Source organism: Hirsutella rhossiliensis (genome assembly GCF_020360975.1).
Source record: "Hirsutella rhossiliensis strain HR02 chromosome Unknown scaffold00003, whole genome shotgun sequence".
NCBI classification, from domain to species: Eukaryota; Fungi; Ascomycota; class Sordariomycetes; order Hypocreales; family Ophiocordycipitaceae; genus Hirsutella; species Hirsutella rhossiliensis.
In genome coordinates, this window is record NW_025408669.1 from 7,484,499 (window position 1) to 7,498,288 (window position 13,790).

At 49.7% G+C, this 13,790-nt stretch overlaps 3 protein-coding genes across 3 annotated transcripts; 1 reads left to right on the forward strand and 2 right to left on the reverse strand.

The window, feature by feature from the left end:
• Positions 1-3,594: 3,594 nt before the first annotated feature.
• On the reverse strand, positions 3,595-4,659 carry HRG_04113 (uncharacterized protein; the record flags this gene model as incomplete). Its single annotated transcript, XM_044862584.1, has 4 exons — positions 3,595-3,612; positions 3,674-3,692; positions 3,917-4,328; positions 4,380-4,659. 4 exons carry the CDS (start codon positions 4,657-4,659, stop codon positions 3,595-3,597), a joined length of 729 nt encoding a protein of 242 aa, XP_044723610.1.
• A 300-nt stretch (positions 4,660-4,959) lies between these two features.
• HRG_04114 (uncharacterized protein) lies at positions 4,960-6,019 on the forward strand (the record flags this gene model as incomplete). Its single annotated transcript, XM_044862585.1, has 4 exons — positions 4,960-5,331; positions 5,394-5,750; positions 5,805-5,874; positions 5,943-6,019. The coding sequence occupies 4 exons, from the start codon at positions 4,960-4,962 to the stop codon at positions 6,017-6,019; spliced, it is 876 nt and encodes a 291-aa protein (XP_044723611.1).
• Positions 6,020-8,227: 2,208 nt separating this feature from the next.
• HRG_04115 (uncharacterized protein) lies at positions 8,228-8,644 on the reverse strand (the record flags this gene model as incomplete). The annotated part of the gene is made up of 1 exon (XM_044862586.1): positions 8,228-8,644. The coding sequence occupies one exon, from the start codon at positions 8,642-8,644 to the stop codon at positions 8,228-8,230; it is 417 nt and encodes a 138-aa protein (XP_044723612.1).
• Between the last annotated feature and the right edge of the window lie 5,146 nt (positions 8,645-13,790).

Consider the following 13,790-nt stretch of genomic DNA (forward strand, 5'->3'; position numbering starts at 1 on the left):
TGTCACGAGATTCGAATCCCGAGCCTTTACGCCTTCGGTTTTACTGATGGAAGTTAGGCTCGCTATCTTCGGCCTAGCCACCCTTGCGTGCCGCCATCTTCATAGCCCTGCGCCCATCTGTGAAACTCCGCAGTCTCCAAGTCGTAAATGTTACACGGCGGCACCTCGTCCTGAGTATGCCGGTTTATGATAGAGCCTCAATGCCAAGGCCCCCGAAGGTGCCTGTTCGGAATAAGAGCACAGCGAATTTCCCAAAGCCCTGGTAGACGCATCCAGAGATTGGCTCTGTGATTCTGCCCACTCCTCTGTAATCTCCTGGAAGGTTCATTCTAGCATCTAGATTTTGAAAATATGCAGCGGCCACTCGGTTATTCTTGTTTGCTAAAGTGCTGTCGCAGTTCAGAACGCGAACGCCTAGCTTCTCGATCGCCAGCGCGTTGTGGCTACAAAGATATCTGGCCCCCTCTTAGGAGGAATTGTTTGAAGTGTTTATTGTGTTCTTCACACCTGAAAATGTAAATTTCTCCTCGGTGAAGTTCGATATTGTATTTTTGATGGGCATTTCCGTCCTCGTAGACATTGTTGAACTCGATAGGGTACTAGTTCCGCTACCAGCTATCTGAATAAAAAGTCTTCAACCGACATTCCAAATAGCCAAGTCCCCAATTCTGTAAAAGCATCGATGTCGCTTTTCTTCGACGTAATGGTGACCTTTGGATCGTGCCACCCATGGGTCCGCTTCGTCCCAGGCCCACCCTCGCCGTGTAAATCTTCTCCGAGCCAACGACAGCTGTCAAAGTCAACAAGAACCATCTTCCCATCTTCATTGAACATAATGTTGGCTGGTGTAATGTCGTTGTGAACGAGACCAAGAGAATGAAGGTGGTCGATAGCTCCTTTTAACCCTTCAAGCCGTTGCCTCATATCGTCGTTGACAAATAGCCGGCCGCTCCGGAGAAATTCAGCTTTGTTGAGATGTTGAGGGTTGACTGTGTTGGCAAGCGTGCGTGTATACTTTTCGAAGCAGAGACCAGATACCCTTCCCCGAGTTTCCAAGCAGCCAAGGTAGTGGGCAATATTTGGATGTGGATGGCGTCTGAGAAATTCGCATGTCTTGACTTCTTGGCGGAGAAGTTCCTCGAGGTTGGCCTCATTGGCGTAGGAAAGGAGGCCGGGCGTCTTAATGTAATGATCCTGCCCTTCTGCTACCGTCCAGTCAGGCTGCATCCTCGGGCCTCTGTCTTCTGTATCCACCCGCCGCTGGTCGTAAAGGGTAAGGGGAGGTCCCTCTCGATTTTTCCATTTTGCGACAAATAGGCGATCTTCCAATCGTATAAAACGTTGGACGTACTGGAACCGAAATTTGTTGTCAATCCACTTAAACGCTTCATTTGACTGAATGACATCTATAGTTGTGTATGAAGTTGGAAAGAGGTAAGAATGATAGGGAGTAACTTACAAGTCGAGTGAAAACGTGTAAAAAGCCGAAGCCCGTTTATATAAGCAATGGGTCTATCCCCGCATTACGAAAGGCAGTGAAAGGCACTAACAACCCCACTACCAAAAGAAGGACAGCAGGCGCCGACAGGATAAGATAAAGTATTAAATCAAAGGAATTAGCTTAATCAAAGGGTTCATATTAATGATAGCTTTAATTAAGCCTTTAAACTTAGCCCAAGGACATTATATAGGCCTAACTTAAGTATAGGGATATCTCAATGCCCTATTTTGGTTAGCTATTTATAGTCACTGTACCTATATAAGCCTCTCCCTTGTCCTAATAGATAGACCAAGACATGCATCACTAAATTCACCTTTCTATGCCTTCCACTATGCTCTTAAGCCTCTGCTTGAGAGTATCTTAATAAGGTACGTACTTAGCTTAGTTCTATACCTATTAATAGCCTTATATAATATATAAATCTTTCCGTAGAGATACTTAGTAAAATAAATAGGGGACTCTTTTGAGCCCGGACGTAGCTATAAATATCCTATACGAATAAGCGGGCAGCTAACTTAAAGCTTTTAAGGGTAGAGAATTCTAGCGATGCTATAGGCGTAAGAACGATTAAGACTAGGCTTAAGCGATCCACGCCGAGGATGCGGCGATAAGTAGAAACTAGATATATAGCCCGTATATACGGCCATTAAATTTATAGTCGCGATAAAAAGGCTCGACACGGATTAACGACTATTATCGGCAAACTTGCCTTTAGCGTGCGACTATACTAACAAAATACAACCTTACCGTAAGCAGACAGTACTTTAGTTACTGAGGATAGGATGCTAAACACTCAGAGAATTTGGCCTTCAAGTAGGCCTGTCATAGAAAAAATAGCGAACGAGGTTGACCAGCAAGCAATAAGACGACGATCCGTAGGGCTTAGGTGTTAGGTGCCAAAACAAATAGCTAAAACGTAACCTAGATTGTCTCAAGGCCCCATAGGGACTTTCCTCCGGGCGAAATAAAATCCATCCATCCGTCCGTATTACGCCCCGCCTAGGCTTGAGCCAGCTGGTAAGTACAATTTTCTGTTTGCATGTTGCTGGCCAATTTGCTGGTAGCGGCCCCCTCCCGTAAAGAAAGGGCTGGATGGACTCGAACCCCCCATCAATAACGAACATTTTTCGTCCAATCTTGCATCACCATTTGGTCCTAATCCAAAGCTGTGCACTACAACATTTTTCTATACCTTCTGACACCCCATTTCTTGAGATGATCCATATAGGACCGTCGACTGAGGGGGCGGTCAGATAGGGGAAGACCGGGACTATGTGTCAGCAAGACGTTCGATCTAAACTCGTTCTACTTATCTTGCGTTTTCCCCTTGACCCCCTTCTTCTTTGAATAGGGAGATCAAATAGGGGAAAGTTGATAAAAGCCCGGGGAAGGAGGGGGGGGTTAGGCTTTGAACGTACCTCGCAGTAAAGCCATGGCGCGAGCGCATTATTTCCCTAACGACTTCGAGCGGCTCGTTCTCGTGGATATAGAGCCGAATAATCTCCTCGCGGTACAAGTCGAAGGATGTCGTGGAAATTTTTTGGCCGGGTTCAAAGCGCCTGGATATGTAAGGAAGCTCGCTGTCAACGTCGGGGAGATTCTTTTCCTCGTATTCTTGGCTTGCCATTTCGCCACCCTCTGGAAACTCGTCGTCATTCTGGCCTGTGCTGTTTTCACTATGATGGCGCACTTCGTTTCTGGAATCATCTTCATCCATTTCTTCATCTCCCAGGTGGGATAAAGTAAAGAGAGCGAGCTGTTCGAGATGCCCTCCAATGTGAGAATCGTAATGTTTGGCCGAGGTAATATGGAAATCACAGCAAAGGGGACATGTCCCTTCAGCTTTCGATAGGTCAGAACCGGTGCTTAGTCTTTCCAGAGTATCCATCTTGTCGGGAGGGATTGTCTGTCCATGACTCGTCTTGGTGTGCTTTCGGAAGTCCTCGATAGTAGGAAAATCTTCTGGACATCCCAAGGGGCAGTGCCAGACTATCCAATGTTCGCGTCTCATGTGCGTGGACCAGTCACCACGGCGGGAAAACAGTTGATCTGGTGTTCGGCAAGCCCCCGAGAGGCAAATGTAGGGTTGCAGATCACTGAAGACATGTCTTCTATGTTTCGGGAATAGTTAGAGTTATCCTCATTTAACTGCCGGCAAAGGGCCTAACGTACTTCCAGCCATGTCTTGTGTCTATCGACATAATCATGTGGCAGAATGGACACTTGAACGGCCCGTCGACGTACTCCTTCGGTATTGGGGGTACTCGCATTTGGCCAGAATTTGGAAGTGACGGAGCGTATGAAGTTCTCGAGGTATTAGACTGGCTATCATCCAAACCAGCAAAATCCTTGCTGGCAGATTCGTGGGATTTCTTCAAATGTCCAGGGAGGGTGGAGGCAATTGTTGTTGCATACTCATAATTATCTGGCTTATCGCTGTCTAAGCCCTCAGCCAGCTTGTTAGAGTGATCCTCTCGGTACTTGAAGTATAGATGTCGCCGCGCCATGGCCCTCCCGAGTCTCTCTACCCTCTTTGTGTCCACCTGAGTAAACTTTTCCAAGACGTGCTTCATGTACCAGTCTTGGAATATCTCGGCCGTGCCTAGCCCGACTCTCGATTTGAATTGGTCGTGAGGAGCTGGGTTGCTGATCGTTATAGATAGCCTGAGGAGACAGTCGACCACATGTCCGATCTCTTCGAGAATCTGGTCAATGTCGGACCCAGACTTCTCGTCATGCTGGAAATACTCGACAAGTTCACCATCGATAGAATCCAAACTCTCATTCCTTCCAACTTCGAGATTCGTTCCCTCCGCTGCTGAGGTACCTGAGTTGGATTAGTGTGATATTTCTTCTGGGAGGTAATGCCAAATCCTGCCTTCATCGATGGTGCGGTAGAGGTCTCGGAGAAGGGAAATGATGTGGTTGCGAATGAAGGACGCGTCGCGAAGGCGATATTCAAGAGAACGACTTCCGGACGGACGATGAGCTCCCAAGCTGCCAGCCCATAACTTGAACCGTGCTAAGTGAGAGCTAGCTATCGGGATCTGTGTCCTGCGATCCTTCAGGGCTAAGATCAGGGTCTTGAACTCTGAAACGCTGCGGACTACAAGCGTGGCAATTTGAGGCTCAGTGCCGCCTCGGGGGGCCTCTGGCATCTTGGAGATGGCGATGGCGACCGCTTGAAAGGGGATGAGGTAGCCAACCCGCTCGAAGCCACAGATGCCCAGAACATCGGCCTTTTCAGAGGCAAAACGTGCTTACTTCATCGAAATATTGATATGTTATTGGCGGCCAATGATGCAATGTCATCGGGCTGACGGAGTATATGGAAATCCCTCTACGCTCATCTCGAACGCGGGGATCGCATCGCAGTCTGTCCTTGATAAGCTCAAACCTACATCGCGATAACAATTTGTCAACTTTCGATTGACCCGGTGCAGGCTGTCAGATGCATCATGTCTGGCCTAGAAGTAGTCGGCCTAGTTGTTGGTATTCTACCCCTGGCGGTAAAGGCTCTCAAGGGCTACCGCACCATTCTTTCGGGAGTGAGAAACGTTGATCGTGACCTCAACGCTCTCATACGTGACATTGAAACCGAACACGTTAGGCTCCGGGCTACCTGCGAGATTCTCCTCGACGGGGTCGCACCTTCACTTGTCATGGACAAGATGATCCAAGCTCCCTTTGGACCTGCTTGGAAACCATACAACGACCAGCTTCGGCTCCGGCTCTGGACGGAATGCGGTCAGTTCGAGGAGCTAGTTGCAGAGATGTGGAAGACCGCTCAGGGGTTGGAGGCCAAGTTGGGTATCGAAGAGGACGGCAAGGTGCGTACAGCCGGGTCGAGTACTGTGGAAGCTCATCAACTGACGTTGGACTTATTCCCCAGACGAGACTGACGGACCGCGTTGCGATTCTCCGGGAGCTCCAACGGCGCACGATCTTCACCTTGAAGAAGAAGGACTTCGAGGAGACTATATCCAGATTTAAAACGGCAAACTCTGTTCTCTATGAGCTCGCTGGGAGAAACTGCGGGCTTGAGCCCACTAGACGGCGCCGCTCCCAGGCTCGGGTTATTAAGCTTGTCCGAGGGCTGACACTGGGCATCTTCAACGCTCTTCGAAGTGCGAAAACTTGCCGATGCGCCGACTCGCACAATGTCGGCCTGGAGCTGGCCCCGAGGAACGTGGTTCTAGTGCCCAGCGACGATGACGATCAAGTCGCCAAGAAATTCAACTTCCACGTGGTAATGGGGTCAAAGCATCCCGCTCCTGATGAAGGCGCTGCTGGAACAGCGCAGGGAGTTACAGATACGCAAAAGACGGCACCGAGCTACTGGCAGAGTCTCTTGGTTAGACCCGCAGGGTTTGGTAAATCGTCAGCGCCAGCGCAGTCTTCAACTATTCCCGTAGCTTCTACGGCCCGGGAGCCATCACAGAGGGTCAACTGGCCTATGCCGTTGAGCTTCAGGCCTGCCAGAGAAGCATCGATGTCAGCAACGCAAACACTTCTTGAGGTGTCCCAAAGTGTCATCATTCCCCCGACACAAACCCCAACCTACGACCCATCGGAAATATCGAACCTCTGTCAAGATGTGTTGAGACGACAAAAGGAGCTTGCAGGGGATTGCTATGGATACATCACAGACGTTGGGGGCAAGTTCGGGCTCTACCCGCGGCAGAACCGGTCGCAATTGTCTATCGCGGCCACGCTTCGCCAAGTCCTCGGAGGAAAGGGGCCGGATCTCCCGCGATTTGACTACCCAGAAAAACTCACGGTTGCGCTAGCACTTTCTGCTAGCATCCTCCATCTTTACAAAACTCCATGGCTGGGAAGGATTCTTACACTGGACGACGTAGTGTTCCTTCGAGAGCATGGCCCTTTAGCACCTCACGCCGACTCCTCTCTATACCGACCGTTCCTGGTCAAGGTTTTCCACGAATTGGATTCTTCGACTTCAGAGTCCCAAGATACCAGGGCGTTGAACACGCCGGGACCAATCAACCTAACCGTGTTGTCCCTGGTGGCCCTGCTGATCCAGGTAATTATAGGAAGGACGGATAACGAGCTTGACGTAACGGGTATTATGAACAGCAACTCGATCCTCTCGAAAATTAAAGCTGGGCATCGGTTTGGGGACCAGATACTACAAAGCGGCGGGATAAATTACGCGGAGGCAGTAAAGTGGTGCTTGAAGAGCACTTTTGGGGCAGGCGGCTTGGATAACGATAATTTTTGCCAGAGCTTTTATGTAGAAGTCATGGCGAGGCTGTCAGAGGATATGGAGCTACTGCTAAGTAACGATCAATAACCGAACCCTTCAAATAAAATGGGCCCCTCTGTGGACAGGCTCTTCACTGCAGTGAGGTTATTCGAACTGGTTCAATTGGTTATATCTTGTGTAACTAGGGAAACGTGTCCCATACAAACTGTGTGCAAAGACCTTCCTCCCTGTGTCTCACCTCTTACTCGCACGTGACTAGCGCGGTCGATTAGTTATACGTGCGCGATCGGTGCCTAGTGCACAGGTGGATCCAACACTGGAACCTCTTTCTAAATCGATGATCGCGCACTAATCAATCCACCAAAACACACCAAACACAGCGAATTAAGATGAGATAGGAAAAACACGAACAAGAACACCAACAAACTCCTACCACGATGCATCACTATGTTGGATAGTGTGCTCTGACTGTAGCTCTCCCTCCCCCACACTGGGTGTGTTCTGCCACACGCCATCATGGGCCGCATTTCGAGCGCCGGATGCGCTAGCTGATTCCATCGGTCCCACGTTGGAATATGGACACGAGGATCTCCTCGTTAATGTGAATGGAATAAAAGAACGACGGTAAAGCAGAAGAAGGAACGAAAACCGATTAAATCTCGTCGAGAATTGTTGTGTTATTGCGATGAACGAATCCTTCCACCCTCACGTTTAGCTGATTGTCGCTAATAAACTGCGTGAGGGCGCTGTTTGTGATGCCTTCGTCATAGCATCGGCAGGGTTATCTGCGCCGTTGACCCAACGGATTTCCGCAATATCCCTTGATTCATATGCCTGCCTCAGCGCCATGATATCTATCATGAGTCGCTTCTCTGTTGTGGTGCCAAGTTTGACGAGGCACTCATAGAGGCTATATGAATCTGTGCAAATGACGAGCGGGATTTGCTTCAGATCAAGGCGTTGTGCGATCGTATTGACCGTTTGCTTGATCACAAATGCGAGATCGAAGCCCGATGTCAATCCATAGATCTCTGATGCAAGAACGCTTCGAGTAACGCGCTTGCATTTAGTTGAGCTCAATGAAGAATGTTTCCGCGGATGGAAAATGAATCGGTTGATTGCGCGGTCTCATTGGCGATGATAATCACAAAGCCGATTTGAGAGCTTAAATCCTTATTGTTGGCGAATGATCCATCGGTGAACACAAAGATCTTCGCGCTCTCGAGATCGATGGGTATGTAACATAGGCCACGGTCGGGATTGTTGATCTGCCATTCAATCCGCTTGTTCAAAGCCTTGAAGTCGGTATTAACGGGCTCTTGGGCTTGTGCCGCAACGGAACAATCGTATGTTGCTTCGGGTTGGCAAATCGAAGCGATATATGCCCCGGGCGCGTTGAGCAGCATAATCCTGATGCCTACTTGATGCCTGAAGATTGATCTCCTCGAGGTTTTGGGCTTGGCCCTTCTGCCTGACGATGACACAGCCATTTTGTATGGTCAGGCGGCTGCCGTTAAAGTCGCAGATGGAACCTTCTTGGAGAATCTCTTTGGCTTGGCCTTAAAGCAGAGTTCTTTCTCCTCGATCTTGAGAAATGCATCTGTGCCAACAATGAATGTGTCATCCGTTTGCAAGGCCGCGATGCCAAACAGGTCCTTGTCGGCGATGTTGTTTGCCGTGATCAGAAGGCACGGGTCAAACGAAGAGGTTTCCATATTAAGCTTGCGGCAGTGATGGTCGTGATATGTGTTGAACCAGTGGGCTCCTGCCTCTGCGATGCCATATAGCGGCTTCACGATTCGCAGGATTGTTCCCTCTGGATATCTTCTTTTGAGTTCTTGAGGAAGGGCTGCAAGGATGACACGGGCCAGCTTGGTCTGGGATTGTGTGTATGCCATCGTGATGTCTCTGATCATGATGAACATATCCCGTGTGCAGAGAAACGGTGCTAAGGCCAAGGCCACGCGTTGTGCGGGCCGGCTGATGGTAGGGGCTTGTGTGAGGATCCCACGTTTCCCATCATCATTGTATCCTTGCACAACGAGGCGTGATTTCTCGTATGGCGTTGCAGTATTTCTTCCCTTAACCTCTCTGACCATTCGTGATTTGAAGACACGATATCCACCATGTTTATTCGCATCGAATTCTTCGGGTACAATGACCCCAGCGGCGAGGAGGTTCGTGAGCTCGAGTGTGTCGGAAGCTTCAAATGGGAAACCGGTGCTTGTGATCTTTCCTTCAGCTCGTAGCCGCTTGGCTAGGCCGAGATGTTCCATTTCTTTTCGAACAAGAAACGCATTAGCTTCATGATGAACGATAAATTGAACGGGTGAGCAAACAATAGTGGATTCTGATGTGCCATTTTGTGCAGCATCCTTCCTAGGTCGGCCACGCCTGCGCGGCCTCTTTGGCTCAGGGTATTCGAAAGGTTTGGGTTGGTCTTCTGTGGTAGGAAGAGGAAGAGGTTGTTGAGTTGTGGGTGGAAGGGAAGAGGGTTTTGAAGAGGATGTTGTTGATCGGATTGTGTTGAGGAAGGAGTGATTGTTGTGTTGATGGGTCTGTGCGGCTAGGGCTAGGGTCGGGTTGCAACTGAGGAAGGAGCGATTCCGGGTGACGATAGTACGGTTGGACGCATGTACTGCGAAATTTCGCTGGTCCGTTGTCCAGGTCAACTGCGATTTCCGTATCCGTCACCTCGAGCACTTTATATGGGCCTTGCCATCCGTGCTTCTCGCGAAATACGCGAACTTCGCTTCCTAGCGCCAGGGATAGGGGCAGGCGCAACGCTGTATCAGGCCCATTACGCGTATTTAACGCGGTCTGAACCTTCCTCTGGGCGTTGATCTTCCTCAGCTCTGACATCGTTCGCCACACCGCCTTAGCTCTTGCCATTGCGGAAGGTGTAGGCGGCGAATCCATCGTCATTCGAGGCAGAGCACCGAAGACGAGGAGGGTTGGAACGAGGCCATCCGGACCGGCTGTGTCGTTGACAGCCTTGAAAGCCATTTGAAGGACTTGATCAGGGCTCACGGTATCCTTCAGCTCTGCCTTTAATATATCATATGCTCTTCGGACGGGCACATGATACTTCTCAACCTTCCCAACAGCCCAATGTGCTTCCACAGGCACCTGATGACACGTTATTCCCATCAATTTCGCTTCTGCTTGGAACTCGGCAGCAGCGAAATTCGTGCCTGCGTCATGAGTGATCACATCGGGTGGTCCAAGGTATGTATCCATCCAACATTGTTTCAACGCGAGCCACGTTTCCTTGGCCGTCATGTTGGATAGGAATCTCCCTGCCTGATAGGCAGTGGCTTGATCAACAACATGGAGGACTGGTCTGCCACCCAATGTCATGACATCAACGATGACTTCGTAATTGAAGTCACAATCATCCTTCAAGCTGAACTTGAACCTTCGTGGCGGGTCGGATTTCATCTGACAGTAGTGGCAGAACTTCTTGATCATTTCCAGAGCTTCGATTTCCACATCATGGCCAGCCGAATTCAGCAGCTTGTGCAGCCGATACACGGATGGATGACCAAAACGCGTGTGGAGGCGCCGCAATTCAGCCTCCGTGAGATATGCCACTGATGCCTCTTGTTTCCGCAAGAAGAACCACGCGTGACCCCATCTTCGAATCACTGGAACGCTCACACCATTGCCAACGAGCTCGTTCGTGACGTTATTTAAATATACGCCGAGCCGATCCATATCAGCTAGGCATAGGAGGAATGGCGTTGGCACGTTGACTATATGAAAATCAACCTCTCCCACTGGTGTGTTCAAGGTGATCACGCCAAGTGGTGTTTCCAATCTTCCTGCACCAAATCTAACTGGTTCGGGCTTGCGATCATCACGGAATTGGACTGGGGGCATCTCTCGTTGGAGAGCACGCAGTTGTTCGATTCCTCCGTCGATATGCATGCCGCACCTGTGTCCGGCATGATTCCTTGGAACGAGTCTTGAGAGTAACGATCTAGTATGAATTGTGTGGGTTCGTCACTGTTGAATAACTTGATGCCTACTGGAGAGATCCGATGATGGAAAGCTTCGTTGGACAGAAAGGTCGCAGCAGCGTAGAACGATTCATAAGGGTCAGAGGAGTCAGAATCATCGGATTCCTCGGTTCTCGAGTCATCCTGATCCTGTGATTCCCCTTCATAGTCAGCCAAGAACATAGCATACGAACGAGATTGACCGTGGAAGCCTCTCTCTCGTAGATACTTCTCTTTGGCTGCTTTTCTCTCGTTTTCAGGATGTCTCGTTGAGAAACAACCTTCCTTGCCGCAAACGTAGCATTTCTTCTTCCAATTTGGCTGACGCCTTTGTGATTGACCTCTTGTTCCGCCGGAATTTCGCTGAAATTTGCGATCCACGAAGTGCTGATCATGTCCTCTATCCAGGTCTTGGGGATATTGGCCACTGGGTTGTTCAGATCGTTCATCTTGCATGGCAGATAGCGATGATCGAAGCTGTGATGCCAATCCTCAAATGTAGGTGCGGGAGAGTATATCGCGAGTCGGAATTCAGGCACACCACGGCACGCCCTGAGCGTTGCATCGATCAGGCCACCTTCGCCGCCAGACTTATCCCCGAGTGCTCTCCTACAGAGCCGCAATTTCGTAAGAAGGGCCTGGAGGACCTCGTCAGATGACTTACCGGGCATCTCAGCCCGAAGTCGGCTGAAGGTGAGGTGCTCCAGTGGGTATGATACATCTTCTGGTTGATTTCGGTGTCAAAGTGCTCTTTCATCTTCTGATACATCTCAGCGAAGGTTAAATCAGTGCTGATTTCGTGTAGAAAGAAGGACTGAGCTTCCTTGGCCAGAATCGAAGGAAAACACCATGGAATTTAGACGGAGGAATGTTTGCTTGACGGCACACGCTCATGAATTTCGGATCTTGTCATCGAAGATATCGTATGGTTCGCCGGTATAGGCTAGTTTCTTGTCCCATATCTTAATGAATCTAATCGTGAGATCGGCCTCAACTTCCTCGTTCTCGAATCGAACAGGTGGAATGCTCGTGTATGCATCTCGGAAGTTGGTAGTCCGTACGGGGAGCGTCTGCTGATACCGAGGGATTCGCGCCATTGATGCTGAGGCTCTTGCTGAGCGGGTTGATGGGTCTCAATGATCTGAGGGATTCCGGTTCCGCCGGTCGGGTAATAGTTGGCTGCTGGATTACTACCGGTGCCGGTGACGATATAGCCGCTTTAACAGTTCCTTGGAGCAGCTTCTGTTTCACCTTATATGCCACGGTGTTTTCAGCAACCTCTTGACCAAGCAACTCGTTCTCATCCCATTCAGGAAGTTCGTTACTTGTTAGAAGGCCACATAAAGCTCGAGAGATGCTAGAGTTGGCCTTGCCCATATAGATCCCCCTAATTCTGAGAAGCGTCCGGAGTCTTGATCTAAGGCGTGGGTTGATTAGTTCGAAGTCATCATAGCTCCATCCCGTGAAGTCGTTATACAGATCCCCAAGCAGGGCAATTCCGTGGTTACGTTTATCCACCGTGTATGTTGCCACACAGCCTAAGAAGAAGCTGTTGCGGTGGACAAGGAGGAGCTCTGGGTGATAGGTTCGTTGAGGAAATCCGCGTCGAAATGCCTGATCGGGAGTGAAGGAGCTCCACGATCGTCAGGTTCCGTTCAACGAGTTGCCTGTCTTCGAGAGACACGTTGGCCGGGGTATCCTGGGCTGTTGCCGGGGCTAGTGCGGCAGATGAATTGTCAGACATATTGACAGGCTGTGTGCTGAGAAACAGGGCACAGGGTGTCAATGAGGTTATCAATGTGCGATAGGGCACGCCTAAGGGTCGCTGATGACAGCAAAGCTTAGGCACGGTTGGATAACTAGAGTGGGCTCTGATGCAGAGTCTTCGTAGCAATCCGCGCGTTGTAGCAACTATCCTACCGTCAGGAGCTCGCTTTGCAGAGCGTGACGATAGGTTAGCTCTCTTCCGTCTTGCTGTTCTGTGTCACCTTTGCCGGGCGACACTGATCAGTGTGGACAGGCTCTTCACTGCAGTGAGGTTATTCGAACTGGTTCAATTGGTTATATCTTGTGTAACTAGGGAAACGTGTCCCATACAAACTGTGTGCAAAGACCTTCCTCCCTGTGTCTCACCTCTTACTCGCACGTGACTAGCGCGGTCGATTAGTTATACGTGCGCGATCGGTGCCTAGTGCACAGGTGGATCCAACACCCTCACTTGATCTCCCGGAATCATACCAGTGTGTTCCAGACTATAGCCACGCTTTGTTAGTAAATTTGCCTTGCTTTTATAATTTATAGAAAGCACCCTTCCTGATTAATTAATCACACTAGACAAGAAGCCCTTTCCGTCTACGCTATACCTGGTGCCAAATGCTATATTGTGTTCCTTTATTTTTATCCGCGCCTTCCACCGTTATCGGCAGGGCGACGCACCGAGGGTCGAGGGGGTCACAGCTAAATCCTGTCATTACGAATACTAGGTGATGCCATTTGGGCTGGCCAACGCTCCCGCCTCGTTCCAGCAGTATATCAATGACGCGCTAGAGGGTCTGGTTGACATTATCTGTGTTGTCTACTCATCTTCAGTGAAGACCCGGAACAGCACAAAAGTCAAGTTAAAGGGGTCCTATAGAAATTGCTAAGAGCAGGACTATAAGCTAGCCTGAGCAAATGCGAATTCTCGGTAAAGACAGCTGCCTTCCCCGGCTTCGTAGTCGACGAATAAGGGATCCACATGACGAAGAACGAATCCACGCTATCGCAGAATGGCCAGCGCCCCGTTCCGTTGAGGACATATAGATTTTCTTAGGTTTTACAGGGCTTTATAGCCGCTTTATTAAGAACTATAGCAAGATCGTCTCTGCGCTCCCTATGTTCCTAAAGTCATCAGCGGCCAATGGCAAGAGGATATGGTAGGAGCCCATCATGACAAATGCGTGGCCAAACATATAATTCTTACCAACCTTGTACAAATTAACAGGCGGAGCATACGGATGGGGCTTGGGGTAGCTCGCATATTCGTTTCTAAACGCGCCACGGCGTATGTATCTGACATAGT